At 36.8% G+C, this 26,076-nt stretch overlaps 1 protein-coding gene across 1 annotated transcript; it reads right to left on the bottom strand.

The window, feature by feature from the left end:
- Positions 1–2,033: 2,033 nt before the first annotated feature.
- Positions 2,034–23,483, bottom strand: ABCB9 (ATP binding cassette subfamily B member 9). Its single transcript, XM_072415795.1, has 11 exons — positions 22,251–23,483; positions 18,615–18,729; positions 17,592–17,722; positions 16,034–16,239; positions 10,776–10,973; positions 9,533–9,661; positions 8,403–8,591; positions 5,392–5,565; positions 3,597–3,756; positions 3,191–3,327; positions 2,034–2,845 (listed from the first exon to the last, which is right to left on the bottom strand). Exons 1-11 carry the CDS (start codon positions 22,858–22,860, stop codon positions 2,564–2,566), a joined length of 2,331 nt encoding a protein of 776 aa, XP_072271896.1. The 5' UTR covers positions 22,861–23,483; the 3' UTR covers positions 2,034–2,563.
- Between the last annotated feature and the right edge of the window lie 2,593 nt (positions 23,484–26,076).

Here is a 26,076-nt window from a genome sequence, read left to right on the forward strand (position 1 = left end):
ATTTAGAGTGGAGAGAGGTTGGAACACCTGCCAGGTTCTTATTGCTGTCTGTGTCCCCACTAGGGAGATTCATTCTTTCTGTTTGTCCTGGTAACTATTGTCATCAGAAAAGAAATCAAAATCTTAGTTGTTGCAGTAAAAGCTGCATAAGAGGGGGATTTCCGCACTTCCGCAAGAGATTTCCTCTTAGTAAATGGAAAAAGTAATAGAAAATCTCCTCAAAGGTACACAAGATTTGAAATTTAGCTACTTTGTAAAAAAAAGTTTTAGCTTTAGATTTACTTGGAGTAAATGGAGTAACCCAAAAGTGGCCAACCAGATTTTAGCTGAAGTGTATGTAACTCAAAAAACAACATTATACTATACTGGGCTTACAAGTGAAAAAACAAACATTGGAGCATCAATGTAGGGTCTGGGATCATTCATCCTAAAATGTATCTATACCCAAAACCAGAGATAATAAATATTGTGACTTACCAGTCCTTGGTGATGTGGTGGATTTTTCAGGTCTTGTATGAAACATACTAAGGTGACTACGCTCACTCACTTTACTGTATCTATGTAGGAGCAGCGTGTTACCTTAGGAAGTTCACTTATGATTTGGACAGCTTAACACCTCCCATCCCATGTCCATAACATCAAAAAAAGGAGGAGGGTTGTGGTTGGGGGTTAACATCAGTCTTTAGTCTTTCTCAGTTGTACAGATTCATCTTTTGTATTGAAATTGGGTATTTCATTGCACACTGTGAGCTTTTCACATCAATAATTTAGTTATATATATATTTTATTATCATTTTTAACTTTTATTTATTAATTGCCAACATAATTTGTAGCACTGTACAATAAATAGAGGCTGCAGGTGACAAAGCTGCATATTAGACAAATACAAACCATGACATAAGAAGAGAAGAGGACCCTGTCCAACAGAGCTTGCAATCTAAAATTAATTTTGGTTCTTCTCATGACAAGCAATGACATTTCTTTTACATTGAAATAAGCTGTGTGTTCTGCTCCAATCTTGTATCTTGGCAGCACATTCAAAATGAACAGGTTGTCCTTATGCAATGTGCATTCAAGTTTCTTGCTACACACGGGTAAGGAAAAATGTGAAGTTCAGCATGTTACTTTAGCACCACTGTTACTAAAGTGTGTCTGTATCTTGTATTCTTCATCTGCGGCAGCTTCTTTTTACTTGATTCTAGTACCATTATCAATATGAATACAGGTCTTCTGACACAATGGCATCAATTCATTTTCCAGTACATGAAAGGTTGTTGAGTCTTTGGGTGTGATTTATTAAAGCTCTCCTGTGGTGGAGAAGATACACTTTTATCAGTTAACAGCATCAAGCAAACCTAGAATGAATCTGGTCCACGACTGAAAACATTTGGTAACAAATAGTAAATTACTTTTAAGAAATACATTCCAGGTTTGCTGGATCGCCCAGCTTCACTGATGAAAGTGTATCTGCTCCAACCTTGGAGAGCTTTAATAAATCACCCCTTTGGGCTTATGTGAAACACTAGTCACATGACTATTAATTATCACAATGGAGCATTTGATCATCGTTCATTAGGGATAGAGCTTCTGCTTAGATTACTTTAGTCCATTATATTTATATTTCAGCTTTAATGCTTTGATCTATTGAGACATCTTAATAATGCAAACATAAAACTTATCTTCAGGGTTATAAAAGTATTGATACATATGCACAAATGTAAAATGACAAGTCCTTGTTTACTTATTGCCAGGCATTGCCACAAGGATAAAGCTATAATTACAGAGGACCTTTTACTAACTCATATTTTCCAAAGCACTTTACAGAGAATACAGAACCATTTACAATCAGTCCTTGTCATACACAGGAAATTAATGGCCATTTTGTTTGAATGCCAGTTGCCTACCAGTATGTATTTGGTCTGTATAACGAACTACAAAACCTAAGAGAAAGCTCAGACCTAGGAACAGCATATAAACTCTATGCAGAAACATTCTTCTATCTACAGAGCCACCAGTTTGCCTGTATATAGAAGAAAAAAAAGCTAATATTATAAATTAATATTTATTATATCCTAAAGTACAAAAATATTTATCAGTATATTAATAGCATCTTCCTACAGAATATCAGATACCAAGCCGAGTGTCATATGTGGAGCCATGGCATACAGCCAACAGAACTGATTAGGATTTTAACTGACCCTTGAAAAAGTTGGTGATCTTACTATTATGTAACTAGTAACCACAATGAGGGTCTTGTAGTAAAATATATAGGAAACATTATTTTTTGAATTTCCAAATAAGTTAACTTGAACCTTTAGTTAACATGCAAAACAACAAAACATTTTCAGTGTTTTCACACAATTTAGGAACGTGTCCCAACTTTTTTGGAAATGGGGTCTGTAATTGTAGTTTATCTTGTGCACAGCTGCTATATAAAATAGGATAGTTCAATATTTTTACAATAGCCTGCTATTATAGTCTTTAAACTGTTCTATGATGTTCACTTTGAGGTGATTCATGTACTGATCTGTTATGTTTCTATGTTGAGCTAATCTTTCAAGTACTAAAGTCCCAGATCTGAAGCAGCATCATTTTTTATGCCCTCTTCCTGGTGACGTGTTGACCTCATGTGATCTTTTTCCTCTGATCCGAGTCCAGAGACTTGGTGTTGAACGAGCTGGGAATAAAGTCCGCCTTCCTCCATCAGCTCCTTGTGACTCCCTTGCTGAACCACTCTGCCTTTGTCTAAAACAATGATATTGTGTGCTTTCTCCACAGTGCTCAGTCTGTGTGCTATAATTAGCACTGTACGACCCTGCAGATCATTATTCATTGCTTGCTGGATCTGCGAAGAGTGAATCATCAACATTTTTTTTTTTAATTTGTTGTTAATGCGTGAAATTCCACCAAAGCAACACTTCTCATGTTTATTCAGTACTAGCAATGCTTGGAATACAAATCACAGTTAAAAAAATTTGAACATACAAATAAAGAAAAAACTATCTCAATCACAGTAAAAAAGAAAGTCTCAATTAAATATTTCCTTCTCACTAAAATTTTAAGTAGAATTAGACAGCAAAATCACAGCCTTTTGGATTAAATCATTGCATCCATCTCCACTGTTTATGTGAGAAAGAAAAAGGAGATGGGAAAAGAAACCAAATATGTATATAACAAATGTGAAACTTACCGCATGCTCACTCTCTGCATCCAGAGCACTGGTGGCCTCATCTAGTATCAGAATTCTGGGATTCCGAATCAATGATCTGGCAATAGCCACCCTCTGTTTCTGGCCCCCAGATAGCTGTGCACCCTTTTCTCCAGTTTCTAATGGTAGAATAGGAAACATACCAATATTACAATCTGGGATTTTCAAAATGCATAATTCCTGTTAAGAAAAAAAAAAAAATCTCTACTGTTTAACCTCAAAGCAGCAATGTCCCCAAAGGCAACATACAAAACCATTTTACAATGTGTGCCCGAAGCAAACTAAAGATATTGATATAGACCAAGCATATTATCTGTTGTCCCTTTGTTGTCATTAAATATCATTTAGACTTTTTACTCTATGAGTAAAAGGCGGGAATCCACAATACCTGTGTCATATCCATCCTGAAGTTCCATTATAAAGCCATGGGCATTGGCTCTTTTGGCTGCACCAATAACAATCTCCAAGGGTACAGAGTTTAGTCCATAAGAAATATTACTGTGAATGGAACGGGCAAACAGTACAGGTTCTTGGCCCACCATTGATACCTACCAGATAAAAATAGGAGAAAGCAGACAGTCAAAACATAAGCACATGTCCTAGTAGAGCAACAATCTGCTATAACTCATTGGTGCAGAGCAGTGTTCACATTTGATTAGTTTACATAGACACTATTTTCTTTTTGGAGCAAGACCATCCTGACAGGTAGGTATAATCACCTATCTGCGTTGTTTTAACACTTCCTAGCTGCAAGGATTCCATTGTGAGTAAAATTCTGTGTTGAGTATTGTTGAAGTTTACTCTAATAGACGATGTTACTGTCCCCTGATAGTGTTTTGGGATTGGCTTTTTAAGTGTAAATACTATCAAATGGGAATAATACGGTCGTCTCAGCTTCATGTTTGCTTATCATTTATTTGATGTTATATGACACTATGTTCTTTTGGACATAAAAATATATCAATTCATACTTTGTATAATATTTTAGCTGCACAGTTGAAAACATGATAAATTGTGACAACATATAGTAAAACACTAATACAGTAACAATAATGTTTATTTATATAGAAATAAATTCTATACATAGCAAAAAGCCAGTAGACTCTGGACTCTGTAATTATCAGGAGTTTAGTAAAGATTTATTGGATTATTAAAATATGCAAAATTTGAGTAGGTACACTGGTAATTGCAGTAATTACAAACTATTATTATTATTACAGTATTTATATAGCACCAACACATTATGCATCGCTGTACAATAAATAGGGGGTTGAAAATGACAGACAGTGACACAGCAGGAGTAGAGGACCCTGCCCAGAAGACCTTACAATCTAAGAGATTCTTTAACATTGCACTGTGGCTCATGGGTCTGAATGATATATATTCAAATCCCATAAGCCACAATATCTGTGGCTGTTGGGAAATTCTTTTTACACAAGAAACTTAGTGTTCTATAAAAGACACTTTACCACTGCAATCCTCAATTCAAGAATTGTCCATCAACTGTAAGATTAAAAAAAAATGTCTGTGTTGCTGTATTGTCATTGTTATGGTAAACAGGGATTTAGCCTAAAAATGGAGAACATTTGGTAACCAAATAAATTCCTTCTTTTATTTCTCAAAGAATACGAGATGGACCCTGACTGGTCAATGTAGGTAACAACAGAATGAAACTCACAACAAAGAGAAGATTGGAGAAATACATGTGGGTTGCAATTGCTGACCTCCTGAAACTATCACTATAACTCTTGCCCTCAAAACACAAGCAGTATTAGAGAATGGGACCTCCATGTGGCTCTTTTGCATCCCCTGCCCCTCCCTCCTCTTTACTGCTCATAATCAGCATGGCACACAAGACGGGAGGCATGATTGGCTATGTAGAGGGCTGTAGCGAGAAGCCCAGCCAGCTCTTCAACCAGAGAGAGGAGAGGGCAGACAGAAGTACAGACAGGTGCACACATTCAAAGTTTTGCTGGGGTTACATAGGGTTGTGGCATGGGGTGAATTACTTTTTAAAAGTGCATCTGCTCTTTAAAAAAAATCACATGCTCTTTTTTGGTATATAGATAAAAGTATATTATTCTTTTTAATGGGTATATACCATACATATGAATAAAGGTTATAGGTCACCCATCTGTGAGTGGGACATTATTGATTAATGTATACATACTTTCTACACATACCTTTGCATGCATATATTTATGTTCATACATTGTGATAGAATGACCATCTAAGAGGACTTCTCCTTCCTGCACAGGATAAAAGTTTTCCAAGATATTTACACAGGAGCTCTTCCCGCTTCCTGATGGGCCCACCAGTGCGGTGACTTTCCCAGGACACAGTGTGAAAGACAAATTCTACAGAACATAAAAATATATAATACAGTCACAGAATTAATCTCTTTTATTGGATAGGGGCCTGTTATTAACACTTGTGTTCATATGACTTTACATTTGTTATTAAGACACAAGGGTCTTTTTACCATATTTTTACCCAAGATTTAAATGGAAAAATAAGCGTCTCTTGGGTAAAATAGGTTAAATCATTTACTGGCAATATATTTTAATGACCTGTGTAGTGCCATGTGCCCTTACCCTGAATTGACTAAAAGTAGGCTTTTCCATGTCCCTTAAATCCTGAGATAATGACTCTATTTCAATTCAAATCTCCATGTCATTGAGAGCTTATGTGGGTAATGTTACATAATTACATTTTCAAACCAACAGGACTTTCTGAACTATTATTCCCAGAATGTTCAGCACTTCTGCTATTACAACTGCTAGGCATCTTTTAAAATTCCTAGTTATAGTTTTAGTACTTCTATGTTACAGACACCAAAGAAGAATGCAACAAAAGTTTTGAAAAGTTAAAATTCTTTTTTTTTTTCTGTTATTTACTGCCCCTATGTTAGTTATTCTAATGTCAGCAAAACACTTTTTGTTGCAACATGTGTGATAGCAATGGGAGCCAGAGATGTGTAGGCGCAGACCACACAAATGGCACCCATGAGACGTATATACTATAATTCAGTGGGTGATTCAGTCCTCTAGGGCCAACACATTAGAAATACCAATTTTCGGTACACCAATTCATTATCACTGTGACTGTGGATAAAACATTAGCTCAGCGGTTATTTAAATTCAAGTCACAACTCCAAGAGTCTAATGATGAGATAATAGGAAATAGTTCAGGAAACTGTTGCAGATCCTTTACTGATTGCCTGTAACAATTAACATATTTGAATAAAAGTGGGACTGTTGATAAAAGGAAAAGCCGTAGATGCAATCCCACAGTATTTCAGGTTGTGTGAAATTGTTTTTTATTAACTGTCCAAAGATCTGAAACACAAGAACTTTCTAAAGTAGAAACACGCAAATTATGACTCAGAAAGCTATTGATGTCCAGCTCTGTACTGTGTCACACAAAAAGGTCTTTAGATGGGGCTGGAAATGAATGAAATGACTGTCTGGATGCAGACAGTTACAGACTGGGTGACTGAAAGATCACTGTTATTCTACCGAAGATGAAAAAAGCTGATGTTCAATGTGAACACATAGATACCAAAGAACATTTATTACTGATGAATGAGTCAGCAAATGATAACTAATATCACAGTATGTAATTAGAAACTGCAAAACATAAACAAAGAAAGTAGGGTATGTGGAACTTCAAACATAATGTGTGCAAATTAGCTGACTGCCATAACCTAGATTATATATAACATTGTTCACAATCTGCCCCAAAAATCAAATATATATCTGTATACTTACTTATTTATACCTTACCCTGTTGACAAATCATGCCTGAAAGGCAACATAATTGTCCCCGAGTTGACTGCTGCTTTTACTATATGTGCTGGACAACTAGATCTCCTTGCTGTGATAACCAACTGTTCATGTCCACTGAGTGTTGGCTTTTCTGTATTATAGATGATCTTACTGCATTCTCAGTAATATAAAACAATTACACAATACAGCAGGTATTTAGAATCTGGAACCCAAGTAAACATATTTTACCAACATAGCCCCCAAAGAATAAAAGAAATTGTCAGATGGTTTAACTCTCTAATATTGACCAGAAGGTAAGTTACCATCCATTGGTCTATAGCATGCTTTCTTAACCCTTTTAACATGAGGGAACCCTTGAAATAACTTAGAAGTCATAAGGAACACCTGCTATGATTACTATATCCACAGCTCACTGTACATTAGCTTAGTGGCCAATGGGAGGAATGCCTCTTACATTGACTTCTACAAATGTCACCCTAACACATAGCCAAAAAAGTGATGTCAGTTAAATTGATCAAGGTTACTACCATGGCTCAAGGAACATCTGCCAATTCTGGAGGAACCTTGGTCTATAATATTCCTTTAAATTACTGCCACGTAATCCTTGATTTGATTCAAATACATCTTACCATGAACACAGGGGCTAACATTACAGGAAAATGCAGTTAAAACAACAGTCTTCAGAGACAAATATACAAACACAGCCTGATAAAAACATTTGAGATGACAAGTACATAACAGTTATCTTAAACTGTATTTATAACATTTTAGGTCCTACTTACTGCTCTGTACATGTTAAGCACATTCACGTAAGCCAATAAGCTAAAAACATTCATTATATTGTTACATTGGCACCGGCCAAGGTGTTGCATATATTAAGGAAGCAAACAGTCAGTCATTGAAGGTTATGTGCTGTAAGTTAAGAGAAAAAAGGAGGCAAGGATCTGACCAACTCTGAATAGGTCCAAATTGGGAAGGCTAGAAAGATGGATTTAAAACTCCAAAATCTATGTTCTTGTGAGGGATTACCAGTATAGTTAATATCAAAAGTATACCTGGTGAATTAGTGGTAAGGTCATGGCTGCCCATGGTTTATTGACACAAATGGGGATAGCCTAGTCCAGCTGGTTTAAACCCACAGAATAGTTATTGCATTGGAAATTATTAAAAAATGTAATGCCAGTGGAATAGTGTTAAACACACCTAGTCTCATGAACCATTGTATGTATTAGAATACAGAGAAGGCTGCATGCATGGGTGTTTTTTTATCTGGGGAAAAGATAGCAACAGGACAAATTATGGAAAAAGAATAGGTTGGTGGAGGCAATGTGACTTAAAAAGAAATCTACACAAGATTAGGTGGGTGACGCATCAATGTATATAACCAGGTATTTGACTCTACATACCTTTAACACTTGTGTCCTTGGCCGGGTAGGGTATGAGAAAGTGATGTTTCGGAACTCCACTTTACCTTCCAAATGCTCAGGGGCCAGCGTGCCATCGTTGATCATCTTTGGTTTGCGGTCTATGAATTCAAAGACTTTTTCTGCAGCACCAACACCTTGCATTAGTCCTCCGTATACTGATCCAATGGACTACAAAACACATAAACAACAAAAAGTACTGATTCCGAATCGAATAGTCTGACATAACACAATATTGTAACATTAAAGTCCAGCTCCCTGCAAAACATTTTTTTAAGTTTTGGATAGTTTTGGGAAATGTTGGGACCTCTTTCAATTTTGTAATGCTGTCAGTGAGGTGTTAGGGACATTCTTCCTAACATGTTAGGATAAGAAATGAGGGGAAATCTCCTTAATGGAAACACCGACAGCTTTGCAACATGACAGGTGTCCTAGCCCTTTCTCACTATATTAAAAACATAAGTTTCAGCTAAAATTTGCTTTTTTTGGATTTGAATGGATTTGGATTTTAAACCATGCATTACCTTTATACACCAAAACTACAATAGAAGGATGGACCATAAACTAAGTGGGTAAAAATAAGGCTCCTGGTAAGGCAATAAATATGGTATTCATAGTAAAATTATCATGAGAGAAATATAAAGAGTGCCATTCGTGACCATTTTTTGAAAATGCCAGTTGACTGGATCTCATGCTGACCTTCTACCCTACTGACTTTGAGCAAACAAGCAGATTAAAAGTTTTGATGTGATTAATACTTTTTTTTTTTAAAGGTGGTAAATGTACATGTACATATCATGCAGGAAACTACATTGTTTAGAGGTTAAGATATAACCAAGCTTATTTATTTCAAATTATGTTACATATATCATGGTCAAACATACCCTATTAAGATAACTGCTTTAAAAAAAAGTGATATAAACAGAAAAAAATATATGCTGTATGATTTGTTTGAATGAACCAATGGTATTCTGTATATTCACTGGATACACTTCTTTAACTGATACTGTCTCCATTGACCCATCCATCCTACAGTATACCCACATAAGAAGAACAACAAATACAGAGAAGAATATAGAAAGATCACACATATGGTTTATTGTTATTCTTACCTCCATGCAGTCACCTAGAAGAAATTCATAGATGACAAAGGAAATCAAATTACCACTGGTCATTTGCCCTGTTATTACCAGGTGTCCACCATAGTAAAGTATACTAATTTGTAGTACCAATTCTGTAAACTAGAAGAGAAGTTAGTTAGTTTCTGATTAAAATGAAATTTTTTTTTTTTTATGTGGAAAACAGTATTATGTTATCTGCACAGTAGATCATAAATCACAATGTCATAAAACGGACACAAATGTAAACCTAAAACAATGTGCAGAGAAGAAATACAGGTATGCTGGGTCGCTATAATGAATGAGACATTGACATTTAATCAACCAAGCCGCTATATTTTCCTTTTAGGGTTGGATAGAATAGGGAAGTGCTAAAATCACATTTCAGTTTTCATTGTTCCTGCTAGAGAAATGCATCCTCTTTAATGGTTTAATCATGCAGATAGCTGTGGTATGGTATGGTTACCACACCACAACCCCATATCATCATGATCCTGCCAGGCATTGCTAGTAGCATCTGTGGTAATCAAAATCCACCAGGGTAGTTATTGAACACACACAACTTTAAACCACCTCTGAACACGCAATCATGTTTATCCAATATAACAAAGGTGACTGATCAGCATCTGGCAAGCTGTCTGATGTCCAGGAACAATTTATGTGAACAAGCCCTATCTGTCCTGGTCATCCATATTGACAGGACAGAAAGTTATTACAAACCATAATCCTCAGGCTTCAGACCTGCCTTGAGATCCTGCATGGCTCCTAGCTTGGTCATTTGCACATTTGACAGAGTGGCAGTGAATAGTACTGTACCCTGTACCATTGACCCTGTATCATGCTTGTTTAGTCCCCCAAAGGCTGTAGTTCACTGGCATGAGGATTCGATAACCGTACCTAACCTTACTGTCTAAACAAGAGGGGTGGGTAAATCTTTCAACGGGGACACCTGGTATATTGACAACTTTATAAGGAAAAAAATGCCTACCAACAACCTAAAATAAAAATAGATTTTTGATAATTTTTATACCTCAATGTCCAGAAAACTAAAATCCAGAAAACACCCTTGCTAGGTTTAAAAAAGTGCAAATATTTGCAAAACAGTGATTACAGTGATTTGGTTTTAAAGTAGGTATATAACTTCCCCATCTTTTGACCAATTTGTGTGGTAAACAAACCAAAGTTTGGTAATTAAAGTACATTTTAGTACAGGTAACAAAACATAAGTTATACTTACTCCAGTAGACCAAATGTAGTAAGTATAGGCAAAAGCTTCTTTTTTGTACAGAGTAAATAGTTGCTGTAACTTATCACTGTACACACTGGCCTCTGTCTGCTCATTAGCAAAACTCCGGACTGTTTTAATTGCAGAAATAGTTTCCTCTGCAGTGCTGTTAGCCTTTGCTAATGCAGTCTGAACCTCTTTGGAAAGCTTCTATAAAAAAGACAATAGAAGAAAAATAAACAATAAATACATCTGGGATATTTCACAATCTCAAACAGAAGCTATTCCAGAAAGACATTCATTACATTTGTCAAACACTGTGGGCCATCTACATCTCCAAAGGAATGTGATCTAGGGGCCTCTCTACCACAAAGAATGTAACACTGGAAATAATACTCTAAAACAAGACTTTCTATTTTTAATTAGGAGGGACTCCTTAAATACCGTTCAGGTCTCAGAGAACCATTACTATATCTACAGCTCACAGTACATTAGTATGAACAGTAAATTGAAATACTAAAATAATAGTGAATGTAGTGTAGTTCATGTATTTGACACTCACTCTATATGACACAATTATGTTTCAGTAATAATAATGAAATTAATTAAACAGTAAGAATAATGGCCAGAAAAAAACATAAACAGTAATGATTGTATTTTTATTAGTTGTGCTAGGGGTCAGCACAATGTCGCCTTACATAGGCCTGACTTTTTATTCTCTGACAGGTTCTCCCCTGGTAGCTTCTGCTAAATTCAAACTGTAATACCTCCTCCAGTCCCCTCTTCCTATCAGTCACTTGCTGTAGGTCCCCTCACTTTTTCACAAATGTAGAGAATGAAGGGGACTCATGGTGGTTGTAGTGTTATGTGAACTCTGGAGGATGGGTTTCCTGGCCACAAGGGTCATAATGAGGATGTGTGGGTACGTTCCCTTACATTGCTGGATCAGTGGAAATGTTCCAATATTAATTGGTGTGTAGGGGTAGATAGTATAATATCATTGGGAAAGGGGCCGCTTTATGACCCCTGATGGTCAATGAGAGAAAGATTCCATTACACTGGCAATCAGTGAGAAGAATGCTCTTAACATTGGTGGTCAAAAGAAATGATGCTTCTCTGAGAGCTAAAAAAGGGGTACAAGTGCAAATAGTAACTTAAACGAAAGGGCAAAATCACTAAAGCAACCCCAAACAAGCTCCGTCGGAACCCTGGTTAAAAAAGGCTGCTTTGAAATGTAAATACAACATAGTAAGGCACAGTTCTGGTGTCTGGAGCAAGAAAATGTTTACCAGACCTACAAGAAAATACTATTCTATAATAACAAACACATTACTGATATGGCAAAAAAGGGAAAAACTATAATGTCTAATAATCACACAGATAAAATTTGAACAGAAAATTTGCCTGTCAAGTTGTTAAAGCACTTTTATCATATTCTGTTTTAAAAGTCATGCAAGGATTTTCTACACTGCATAATAAAAAAGAAACCTTTGCTCAGTACTCCAGCTCTAGTACAGCATTGGAATGCCGACACCTCCCTCTAAAATGGTGTGAAGGGTCAGTATACCCAACACAGAAAACAAGGGAGGTTACTAAATTATTGGATAATAAACAGGTTAAAATGTATCTAAACCTAAAAATACAAATACAACATATTGCAGCTTTTCAGCCCTTTAATTTTTCTTTTTTAAGAAATGTTTTCCTAACCTGGTAACAAAAAAGGAAAGTCCAGTAATATGGTTTACATACACTTTAAAAGCTTTAGGAAATTAGCTAAAGGGAAGCCAATTCAAATGAAGGAAGATTTACATGTTCTCCAAGCGTGTGTATGGCTTTCGACTGGGAACCCAAGTTTCCTACACGTCCTGAGAACATACAGGTAGGTGTATTGTCCTCCCTGAAATTTTGCGTTAGACTATTTTATCTTCTGTGAGACAATTTGTGACATCACTATACAAAGCCCATGCCTGTAATGGCCATAATACACGTAATAGGCCTAATATGTAGGTTTTATACATGACCAACCTCCACTCCATGTCATAGCTGGTAATGGTGGGAAGGGCAAGGACAGAGCTTAGGTACTAGTGGATCCATGTGATCCTAAATGAAAGTGGGTACAGACAAAATTATTTGGATCTGAGCATTCATGCCCGTCTTTTGTGCATTGTTAGGTATTGACCTACAATACATGGAACTAAACAATGATGGTATTTTAATAAACATTTTTTAGTTAAAAGATGAAAAAATGTAATTCAGCGAATCAAATGTAAACAACAGAACACACATCGCAGCAAATTATCTTTGTCAGTAAATAAAACCAAATAGGCATTTCTTGACAGTAAAAATATTATTATAGTTAGACTGTGCTGGTGTCTCCTACAAAGCACCTAAAGACTGACCTTTATAAGCAATATCAGATTTCTACATGAATAAGGAAACAAGAATGAAGCACAATGTGTGAGTCATGACATGAAATGCAAGACTATATGGTTGATCTATATCCTTGGTGCAAATACCAGAGGCAGCTCACAAAGGACATGAATAATCAGGCGAATGCTGGCTATATTCTGGTTAAAATTCTTAAAATATTCAACGTTAGATCTGATATAAAAAAATAATCTAATGCAAATCTTTTAGAAAATAGGGCATTCATCATTATTGAAGGAATATGCATTTGTTGCCAGACTGATGCCCCTTCCAGTGCTATGACCACCAATAATTTAACTCAGTGGGAGAACCACTTCCCCTCTTGGTCAATAGGTGCACCTCTATCAACTAAAAGTACCCTCAACTATTGTATGGCCACCTAAAGTCATTCTTCTCAATTAGCTTTTTACTGCATAACATTGTCTTCAGAGCTGACAATGAACTAGGTTTTATGTAAACGTTCTACTACCAGGGGGGTTGTAGGTGGGGAAGTCCTATGTTAGCTAAACTTAGACAGGACAATGTACCAGATATTCACTTCACCTTTAGACAATAAAAATAAAGGACAAATTATGCCAAAAAAAATAATTTTAATAATTTTTTAGCACAAATCATTTCCTAAATTTGTGAAAGTTCTTTGTGACATTTGTTCAGAATTAGCTTTTGAATGAACCTGCAGAAATTGCAGCTACTGATACCAGCCACCTATATAATGTGACATCAGTCTAATCTTCCTGTATCAGTCATTGATGTTTGGCGTTGTATATGTAGTCAAAATGAGAAGCTAATCATGAATAATTACAGTCTCAACATAGATTCGTATATTACATTATTGTAACAACTATAAGGCACAAGGGAGATTACTGCCTTGTAAGCAGAAAAGGAAGTGAAAGTAATCTCACAAAAAAAGAGGGAAATCCCTTTTTAGATACCATTGCATTTAAATCCACTGGGTGATTTTAGATTTCCATCACTTTCTGTGCCAGTGACAGAACAAATAGAGGGAGTGAATCTCCCTAACAGGTCACCTAGCAAAAAAAATCAAAGAGGTTTTAATCTTTCCCAAATTTATCCAGGGAAAAAATTTGACTTCAGTTACATTTTAAACTGGGCCTGCAGGCAAAATACTATGTTCATTTTTCATACAATGACTTGTTTGGATGCTTTGAGACATATATATTGTCCTGTACACAATAATGTTGTCCTGAATGCTGACAAAATCACTAAGCGTAAAAAATGCATTTCACAAACTAGCCAGATGCATACAATATGTGGTAGAAACATAGCTAACAGTGAACAAACTGAAAACAAATGCACACTTAAAATCTCAATGTGTAAATACCCAACATGCCCTTAGTTCAGGATACAGGAAAGCAAAAGCAAGCGTCTTTTTTGAGATGATATGAGCCAGGTTAATGGCACTCACTACTGCTTTTCATTTTCATGTTTTTATGCCATTAAATCATTAGAAGCTTCTACATTGCAGCATTTGAAAAAAAGTCTTGGTCTGTGGGCGCTCATTATTAATGACAAGGGTAGCAGCAGCAATATCATTATGGCATAGTATGAATATATTAGTTTGTTGTTAGACCTGCAGTACTGTACTTGTCAGGGAATCATAGCCCTAGGTGTGGTGCATGTAGCTCATGTTTCACAGTGTAACACACTGACTATATTTAGATTGTGACTAATAAAAGGAAGAAGGTGGAGACTTTCAGGTAGCTATAAGGCAAATGTAACCAATGGCACATGTACAAGTGTGCACATAAAGTTTCCTGAATAATCTTGTGATGTTCTGGTAACGTAACAAAGAAAAATAGAGAAAAGAATGCAGAATGTATTATACATAAATTCCCCAATGCATTCAATGCCCCCCTACTGATCCTTCACTACTATTTATTCCTAAATGTAGTATTCTTTAAGTAAATATAAAAACATAATACCTACCACAAATTTAGCCGCAAATGTAGTCTATTTACCTAAACTTGAGTAGATTGAGTTTTCTACAAATACTTTATTAGTAAATATATACAGCTGAGACCTTCTTTCAGTGTTCTCCCCAGCCTCTTTTAGCTGGGTGCTCCACCTGGCACTTTTCAGTAAGCACCCAGCTATTTTGGGGTGGTTACTAAAGAGTTGAGTCACAAAACAGGGGCTGCCACCTGCCAACAATTTCTTCCCACCCCGCTTAAAAAAATGCCTGGGTTGAGCAGGGTCTTTATGTTATAAGGTAAATAAACGTACTTAAATGTAATTTTTAATAGTACCCTGGTCTGTCTTTTTGGCCTGCTGCAATCCCTTGCACAGAAGACAACTATAAGCCAATCAGTGCTATGAATCTAAAATGTGGAGCTTGCTAACTGGAGGGAAGTGACAACCTGTGAGATTCTCTGTCTTCTCTATCCAATCACAGTCTTGCATTGATTTGACTGCAATGTAGAAAAGTTAACAATCAGGGTTCTGTATAGTGACTGGGAGGGTTGGCCAGATAGAAAACTGTCTGAACAGAATTAATTTTTGGCAGGTTAAACAGTTTCGCACCTTTTTTGGTGTGAATTTAGCCATTTGTCTACTCTTTAAAAGCGAGTTTTTCTTTTGTATCCCCACACACATTTAATTTTAAACTAAGTTCAAAACACATTTATCAAAAGTGCGGAAAGCAGATCCTAAATTTTATTTGAACAGTACTTCATTGTTCATAAAGCAGCACTACTATTACTTCACTGTCTGTAAATATTACAACACATTGTAAACAGTTAATATAGGAGCCATTCATTCATCTGGCAAGTTATAGTGGAAACTGTCAGCGGTTAGCTAAAAAGAGAACAAGGGAGTCTCCAAACCTTGTAATATTTGCCATAAACCCTGGAAACCAGCATGATGATGGGGAATCCCAAAAAGGTCAAAAGCGAGAGCTGCCATGACAAGCTGAACATAAAGACTATCACTCCCACGGATTTCACCACATTACGCAGGAAGACATTAACATTTTCAGAAACCACATTGCTAACGATTGTTGTATCGGACGTCAGACGAGAGATGATATCACCTGCAAGTCAGGATCACAAATGTCATGAGTTATTACACTACACTTGTAATATTGGTTATTATATTGGATTTGTAATGACAGATCATAATTTGGTTGTAAGCAAGATATAATGATTAACCAAAGGATATGACACATAAATTGACCTATATTGAGTGAAATATGTAAGTGACCATTGCAGACTTATCCTATTGCTTGTCCCCATTTTATTCAAATGCCTTCAATATTGTATGTGTCACTAATCTAAAACAAGTCTAAAGCTACGTACACACGTCAAATTTTTCTCGCCCGATAATCGTCATCGGACTGATATCGGGCGAGAATCTGGCGTGTGTACAGCCCACGTCGTTCATCGTCCGTGGATTCGTCCTGGCGGATCCACGAACGATGAACGACGAGCGATCCTAATGCAAGGGAAGGGGGGAGCGCGCAGCAGGGTGCCAGATACTGTATGTACAGCACTCGTTCATGCATCTTGCGTGAGAGATCCTTTCCAACGACAAGAATTGCACGTGTGTATGCGGCTTTACAATTGGAAGTTCAGACTTCACTCCTGGACACATTTTCTGAGTCTATTAACAAACATCTTCACAAGCAAGTTTCTCTTATTCACCCAATAAATAATTGTATCACATCAGTATTGCTGGGTTTACGTGAATTCTGAGTTTGATAAGTACCCCTGTAAAATCAGAGATACATTTGATATACTCATAACTTATTAGTAGTATGATACCCCTGTGACCTGTAATATTGGAAATACAAGAACAGGCTTGTGGATTCTTCAGCTACAATACAGTGTACACATATGTCTCTCTGCTACCATCCAGTGGATAAGGTCTGCATACCTAACCAAACTTCTGACATTAAACTTTAACAAAAAAACAAAACACTTATTTAGCTTGAATTGCAAGTAGTGGCATTTAATAATTACTAATGCTAATTGAACACAAACAAGGTTTTATATTTTAAAATCTCACTAAACAAGTTGATAAAAATAGTGAAAATAATACCAGAACGAAAGAATTGTAGGAAAGTGGTTTTACAATAAATCATCTGTGTCATTTAGTTTAATTCATTGTAAAATGTGCTACTGCAAGAGTCTTTTACATAATGTATGCACTTTGGTGTGAATGAGTCATCCAGATTGGTCTCAATTTCTAGAATATTCACACTACCTATGGCATTGAATATACACACTATTACACCACAGTATTTAGATATATGCATCAACTTTTTGTTTCTAATAAAATGATGACACTACATGCATACAAGCAAAAATATATATCAGACAAAATATATATGTACAAACTTGATTTCTTCTAGGAATTGCAGTGTCTTTGCTGAAGGATTCTGACCTGTGTGATTCTCATCAAAGAAACCAATTTCCTGCGTTAACAAGGAATGAAATAGCAAGTTCCGTATTCTGATATTCAGTCTGGCGAATGTAAAGGTGAAAAGACCACCTCGTACCCCTGCGGAGAATGAGCTGGAATAAAAAAATAACAGGAGACAAACAGTAACATAATATTTTAAAGTATGGTGTAAAAGTTTATTGTTACAGAATACTTTTTATTTAAAGTTACATTTAGTGGGGTCTAAATCAGGAGCCCATTAATTATAAAAAGAAGAAAACTCATTTAAAATGCTACATTGATTCTGATCTTACAATACTAATAATAGCAATAACATGGTATGCATGTGCTTAACCTGTGTAGACATTCAAAAGAACTGAAATTATTGTGAGGCTTGCAACCTTGGAGGTGAAATTTTTAGTACCAGAAGAGCTGTCAGAGTGAAATTCTAAAGAATTCCCCTTCACTCCTCCACCAACAGTTTCATAAAAGATTATGTAGATAGGTAACGGGGGAGCTAGAGGAGCTGGGCCAGAACAGACAGGTAAATACTTCCAGAAAAGGCGAGGGTCATGACAAGGCAAGAGGGAGAGAGTAGGAACTGTGGCTGACTCTTGCTGTAGTGAATCAATTCCCTATAAAGTTTTACAGCACATGACAAGTAAACAATAAAATGTTTGTGGGAATGAAAAATACTACATTTTTCTACAAAAAAAAAAAAAAAACAATGTATGTGCTATTTGTTTTTTAATGCTGGTGACAGGGTTTTTTCAAGGCTGTAATATTAGGTTATGGTCCTATACTTTTTTTTTTATAAGTGCTGGCCAACACAGATGCCTGGATGCAGTCAGACTGTGCTTACATATCTAACCGTCCCTTATTTGTTTCTTTTCACTTTAGCACATACAAATTCTAGTAATAAACTTTATGAATGAGCATTGATCTGAACCTACTGGGATATACATGCATAGCAAAGATTGGATCAGATATTATCACACCAGAAAAAAAGTAGTGAGCCAATGTTACCTCCCCACCGCCAGAATTGCTAGTATTACAACCGCGCTGGAAAACTGCTTCAAACTTCTTTGGACGACAATACCATCTATGACCAGCCCTGTGTAATATGGGCTAAGTATTTCCCCTGTGATAAAGGAAAACTGCATTTTTAAACTGGCAACTAGCCCCTGTACAGAGAAGAGGCTTTAAATAGTAGTTATAGCTAAAGAGTTTACTATTATACAGAAAACAAAATTAAAAGCAATGCCTAGTAAAATCTGGTACCATAGATGTGGGTAACTCAGCAGGTTCAGTCAATGAGCCTGATTTTTTTTAAAGCTCTCCCCAAGACTGGGGAAGATAAACTATCACTGGAAAACCTAAGTGTTTCAGTGAGGCACGGGCTTTACGCAGATGCATCTTTGTGCTAGGCTGAACCACAGAAACCTAATATAGTTAAAGCAGAACTTAAAAAAATATCTCACTTACCTTTACTTCCGCAGATCCTTCGATCCCCCCATGCGCTTTTCTGGATTGGGTCCCGCATCGTCCTGAAATCCCCCCCTGCCCCAGCGTGGAGGAAGTGCTGGGCGCTGCCATCTTCTTTCTTTTTCTGGCTTTGTCACCAGATCTTGCACTGCACAGGTGCGAGATCGGGTGATGTAGCCTGCTGTAAATGGGGAAAAAAAAGAGTGCCAATCTCACTGTGCATGCCCATGCAACAAAAAGCCCTTTCTGGGTATGCCCAATTTCGGGCATGTGCAGAAGGAGCAACCAGAAGCCTCCTGGGATGCGTGATGTTGGTGTTCCCGGAGGCTCTGCACTACCATTCCACCACATCCCAAAGATACTCTGTTAAAGTGAGATTTGGTAACTGTGGAGGGCATTAGAGTACAGTGAACTCATTAACATGTTTAATAGACCCATTAGAGATAATTTGAAGTTTGTTATCCTCCTGGCAAAGCAGAAGATGGGTACACTGGTATTACCAGTCTGGACCATTGGTAGAAGGCAGTAGAGATCTATACTTTTCTTTTTTGGTGCCAAGTTCTAACCCTATCATGCTGCAGCAGTAATCGAGATCATTTGTATTTGTATCATGACAATTGTACTGTGTTCACTTTTCCAGTTGTGATGAGCCTGTGGATAAAAAAAACTATATGCATAAATATGGATATAAATGTAGTCTCAGGTGCCTGTATTTAACCAATAGAAATAGCACCTGGTGTGCTCTCCTCCTGTTGTAGCCCATTTGATTAATTGTTCAATATGTTGAGTATTTAGAGATGCTCTTCTGCATACCTAGGTTGTAACAAGGTATATTTGAGTTACTCTTTCCTTTTTCATCAGCTGGAATACGTTTGGCCATTCTCTTTGACATTAACAAGGCATTTTCACCCATAGAAGTGCAGCTCACTGGATGTTTTTTCAATTTTTTTGGACCATTCTTAGTAAACCCTACAGATGGTTGTGTGTGCAAATCCTAGCAGATAACTATGACATACTCAGACAGCCCACCTGGCACCAACAACCAAACCACATTTAAGCTGCGTACACACTTCCAATTTTTATCGTTCAAAATGATCGATCGATTGGGCAAAAATCGTTCGTAAAAAAAGTAACCAACGACGCCGACGAACGAGGAAAGTCGTTGGAAACGAACGACCGGACCGGCGGATCGGACGACCATCGTTGACCATCGTTCGTGTGTACGATCGTTCGTTGATCGTCCATGGTCTGAGCATGCGTGACGAACGAACGTTCGTTCACTTCCTATCGTGCACGTCACTCCCTGTATCGCTCAAACGATCGTATCTATTGTGTGTACAATATCTACGAACGATCGTGTCGTTATCTGTATGTGCAGGATCGGTGCGGACGTTCGTCGTTCGTTTAACAACGATAATAATTGGAAGTGTGTACGTAGCTTAAGTCACCTAAATCACCTTTCTGTTTCATTCTAATGCTTAGTTTGAACTTTAACATGTTATCTTGACAATGTCTATATGGCTAAATGCATTGCATTGCTGCCATGTGATTGGCGGATTAGATATTTGCCTTAACAAACAGCTAAACAGGTGTACCTAATAAAATGGTTGGTGGGATTATCTTCAACATTACTGCATTGGTTGGAATGTCACTTCCTCCCACGAAGTGCAAGGTATATATTATAATATTTGAATGACAGTATATTATTTGAATACTTACAAGCCATATAGATAACACTCTTACTCAGGTTACAATCAAATCACTATCAAATGATAGAATTGTTATTCTGGTTCACTAGATCAGCGGTGGTACGCGGTTCTGGCCACTCCTGAGCAGAGTCAGGAGAAGGACCATGTCCAAAGATACCGCAGCAATAGAGGGTTTTCCTCTGGTGTGTTTAAGGTGGTATAGGAAATATAATATAGTGCTTTTTTATCAGGCCAGTTTGCCAACCCTGAAAATACGTGAAGAGAGAAACAACAAGGAGGGGGCAAGTAAACAAATGTATTCATGATAAAGTTTTACAATACATAACATTAATACTGATAACAGTTTCAAATATCTGGGAAGAAAAAAGATTATGCCCAGATTTGTAATGATAGTAAATAGGCCACACTTGGGCACTAGACAATAAGCTTCTGACAGGAATATATATTTTGTTTTAGATTGTGAGGCTTTATCATGAATACGTTTACTTGCCAAAAAAACCTTCCTCTTTGTTGTTTCCTTCTTCTGGACACAACCCGCCCACTTTCCTATTGCATGCTAAGACCTGTGATGGGAGAGTGGGCGGGTTCTGGCATCATGACATCACTATGGGGGAGGTTTCTTCCCCTTTGAGTGACACCCAGCTCCCCACACATGCCCGTCCTGGAGCAGGTAAATTTAGTGGTGCGTGGGTCTGAAAAGGTTGGCGACTACTGCACTAGATGCCTGCAAGTGAAAGCGAAGAAGGGTTTATCACAGTATATATTAATGAAATTTAAAAAAGTAGGCTTTGATTAGGTTGGATTAGGTTGATGCAATTCTGCATATAACCAATGTATAGGGACCAGCTGGTAATAGACTTTGTCAATGTTCCTGGCAAATGCATGCACTGGGCCCTCTTGCAAACATTACAAAAAAGGAATAGTGTTTTCAAACTGTATGTTGGTTTGGGTAATTGCACTTTGATTAATCTGATTCTAAAGGCTTTAGGGTTAAAGGGGTGGGTTGTCATATATTTGTGAAGTCATTTTGATACGAATAGTCACTAATGAAATATGACAAGAGGGCAAATTTTTCTCCCAACCTGTGTAACCTAATATTTGGATGAGCTCAGCTAACACTAGTTCTTAAAAACACCTGAATGAGACATCTTCTTCCGATCTCACTGATCCAATCTGGTTTTCTTTGCACTTTAACAGGTGACTTTGGGTTAGATGATAATACATTAGGAATCTGGATATGAGCTGCCTTTACAACATAGAACATAGGTAGAATATGCAAACTGCGTGCAGACAGTGTCCTGGCCAGAATTTGAATTCAGACCCAGTGCTGCAAACGTAAAAGTGCTAGCCACTGAGCAAATCATACTGCCACATAGTACACTAAATTAACAGACCCCTCCACCCTATATTAAAGCCTACTGAACACATTGAGGATCTGCTAACAAGAGAACAACTGTTCATCACTTACCCAATGTGCACAAAATAAGGAAAAAGAAAGCTATGATGAGATAACCAGAATCCTGTTTAGAATAAGAAAGAAGTCTTCCTATGGTTGCCCCCGATGTGTCACTTTTCACCCCTCCTCTCTGCGTGTTCACCTGTGCTGACTCCTGATCACCTGGAAGGCCAGAATACATTGTCTGTTGTCTGCAGGGGGTGACTTCTCCCATCTGTTTCCATGCAATGAGTGTCAGAGCTGATGACAGCCAAGTCCATGCCAGCAAACTCCAGAACCAGGCATCATGTACAGGCTTTTCCTCTTCAGAAAACAGCAGCAATTTTATCATAGCATAGGAAGCAATGAGGTAGCACAGAAAAGTCATTGGAGTTATAAACGCTTGCAGCCGATGAGGACCATCACTCCTGTTCCAGGCAACACCTATGACAGCTCCAACACATATACAGTTCCTCAACAGAGTAGTCCCCCAGACATCCAACACAGAGTGAAATATATTAAACTGCAAAACATCTTCATAGATATTTGCTTTTTTACTGCTGTATACATACAGAACAGTGGATACAGTCAGATCACAAAGAGTAAATAGAAAAGTGCATAGCAAAGCATTGCGAAACTTCATCTTTACCACCTAGGTGCTTTTAGAATCTGGATAGACACATCTTCTATGACATCCCTGTAAATGATACCACCAGATTTTTTAAGTTAAAAAAAGATAATATGAAAAAAGTCATATCAGGAATTTTACAAATATAAATGAATATAGTCCTTACATGCCATTTCTATAAATTTTCAACTAAGCTGTACTGTTTTTATCATTAAAAAGCAGTTACTCTTTGGGTGTTTTTAATTTAGCCAGACTACCTGCCTACAGGAATTTTCCTAGCCAAGCACTCCTTCCTTACCTCTAACCAGCCTCAGGTGACATTATGTGGAGTCTTTAATTTATGGTAAACTTTATACACCTTGATGTCTCTTATTCGCCTTACGCATTACTGCACGAACACCTTCTTCTCCCTAGGTCCAATTTCCTCTCTTTATACCTCCCCTCCTACTGCTCATCTATGTTCAAAGTTGGTAAAATATTTCAATTATTTTAATAACAATTCTGGCAACGATCCGAAATTTAGTGTATTTGCAAATTACTTAAAAAGTCAGGGGGCTTCAAAAAGTGGTTTAAGGACCATAATAGAGCTTACAGTGAAGAGTCCCTTCCTTATCCGGCACTTAAACTTCTTTTCCTCCAGACGCAGAGTGCCCTCTTGTTGTTTGTAATGATCTCAAAGTGAATAATTGGGAAGAGAGTTCTCTATATGGACCGTTTATATATTTATATAGGGTGATCATATCCCCCCTTATACATCTCTTCTCAAGGAAGAATAGATTCAGTTCAACTAATCTCTCCTCATAGCTGAGCTCCTACATTCCTTTTATTAGTTTAGTTGGAGCTAACAGAAATATTATGTTAGTGATCGTGTGCAGTATTAAAGTCTCTTATTGGTGTTTTGTTAATTCAGTGATTACCGGATAGGGAAAGGTGCTATAATATATACTGGTTTCAGAACTGCCTGATAAATGAACCACTTGGTTTAGTGTTATGTGTCCAATGAGTCACAGTGGGACAGCATGCCATATGCTGATATGAAGTCCCGAGGCTGTCCTTTCCTTCCATGATCACATTACCTAGGAACATACATTTTTAATAGACAAAAGTAATTCTGTTTCTGGCAGACCCAAAATGCACTAGGAATAGGCACTTACTGGTACACATGTGAAGCGGAAAGTTCATCTGAATACCAGATAAGATATAGTAGAATGCAACTGTCTCCTCTAGTAGAGATGGCAGAAGATACGAAGGGACAATGACAACCCTTAATGTACAAAATATAATATATTGCAGCTTAAAAGTCCTTTGGTGTGGTAACTGCATATGCATATATTTTTCTTTTTTAAGGCAAATACCTTTTGATCCTGATAGAAATGTTGTGTTCTGAAACCTCAAACATTGGTATGAGCTTTTCCAGCCATTTCCTATGTATTGGAAGTGAAGAAAGGAGGAATTATTTGTAGGCCCAATAAGGAAAGCAGCCAAGGGTGACAATGCTGCTCTTCTGTAGATATGGTTGGAGTTACCACCCTAGGGCAGGAAATATGTTACTGGCAGAATTAAAAAAAAAAAAAAAAAAAGATAAAAAATAAACTAATGTTGCCACCACGTCTAATGACTGGTAAGCTGCAGTTTTGGATTTTATTATGGATTTTCAATAAATCTGCATTGTGTTCCTTTATTTATTACTCTGGAGGAAGTGGATTTTCATCAACCATGAAATGTGTCATATTATCAGGACCACAATTGTTACTTATTTGTATAAAGGATCATGCTCGTGTGTAAAAAATGGTAAAAAAGTTTGGAGACATATATGTGAGATTTATAATTATTATATGTGAATTAACCCTGGTGCCTTAAAAATCCTATAATGTTGTGTTCTCTAGTCTAAAATTTTTATACTCAGAATGTGGCATCTCATTGTTATCCTTCAGTAATGGTTTCTTGTTTATTTGCTACAAAGTAATACATTTTTGTTTTGAGTTTAGATATGCTATAATTTCTACTTGCAAACAAAATAGTGTACAATAAACATTGTTTACTTTCAACTAACTGATAATGAGTATATAAAATTTGGCTAAAATGCATGGTTTTTGGCCTAAGCTGGCCGCAGTTGCATTGTGGAAAGGAAAGAATTATAACTTGTTGTACCTGTATATGGACAATTGGAAGGTATCAGTATTTGCATTCATGTACACAGCTACCACAATATGTTATATTAATGATGTCAAAGAGTAGTATATCAGTGAGCAGACATCAGAGTTGTTTTTGATAGGTTTGCACTTTGGGGTAAATATATGTAAGTGGTTCTAGGTCACTTATGTATCCTAGTTCTGTTTTAAAGTGGCATGCAAAGAACATATTGTAGTATGGAATGTTAACCATGGTCAATAGAGTCTCTGCAATATTTCCTAAAAGGTGCAGCATTTACCCTTTAATACTATAGAAGCCATTTGTAATATAATGATATTCCAATTAGCCATTCCATTTTAATAACACCATTCTAATGGTAAATCACTATTGCCAGAGGTCTACTAAGGTAGATCTATTCTCTCTCTGTGTAATCTGGAAGACTGAGCTGGTATTTAACAACTGGCCAGCTCTGCAATAACTTATGAATAAAGGCTAATGTTGTAGCTTTTATTATAAATTGCTGTTGTATGTAAAAAAAAAACATCAAAACAAAAAATATTAACCTGCATTAACTTAATTTGCTTTTTTATTAGCCTTTTTTTCACTAATTTATGATTTGTATTAACTTCCTCATTTTCTTGTTTTATCACTTTTTCAAATGTGTGTTTGATAATTAAAAAACCAAAGACATATTGCTAGTGTAGGAAAAAATCTCTAAATGTGCAATACTTCACTTCCTAGAAGAAAGAACCAGCTTTGGTTACTATAACAATTACATAAAAAAGCAGTGAGTTAAACATTCTAATTGGTTTAAACATGTATCCCCCCCCACCATTCAGTTGTATGTGCAATTTCCACTCGTGTGGTTATAAAACTCGAACATTTTTACGTTCACATATCAAAAAAGACAATGAATCAGCAGCCTCCCTAAGAACCTGTCCCAAGATGACTGTGGTACAATTTTTCTAAATATTCCTCAGTATCTCTACATTGGCTTCCGTTTCACCTTAGAATCAATTTCAAGCTCCTGTGCTTTGCCTTCAAATACCTACACAGTTATTGTCCCACTTACATTTCTGACATGGTAAAAAAATACTT

The sequence above is a fragment of the Pyxicephalus adspersus genome, chromosome 6, assembly GCF_032062135.1.
Source record: "Pyxicephalus adspersus chromosome 6, UCB_Pads_2.0, whole genome shotgun sequence".
NCBI classification, from domain to species: Eukaryota; Metazoa; Chordata; class Amphibia; order Anura; family Pyxicephalidae; genus Pyxicephalus; species Pyxicephalus adspersus.

What these genes read in the sequence shown, in the direction of transcription:
- ABCB9 (XM_072415795.1), bottom strand. Translation starts at nt 22,860, where the DNA reads ATGAAGTTTCGCAATGCTTTGCTATGCACTTTTCTATTTACTCTTTGT. An exon ending in TTCTAGGTGACTGCATGGAG is followed by an intron (nt 8,592 to 9,532) that starts GTAAGAATAACA and finishes TGTGTTTTGTAG; the next exon opens with TCCATTGGATCAGTATACGG. An exon ending in TCAGGATGGATATGACACAG is followed by an intron (nt 3,328 to 3,596) that starts GTATTGTGGATT and finishes TTCTACCATTAG; the next exon opens with AAACTGGAGAAAAGGGTGCA.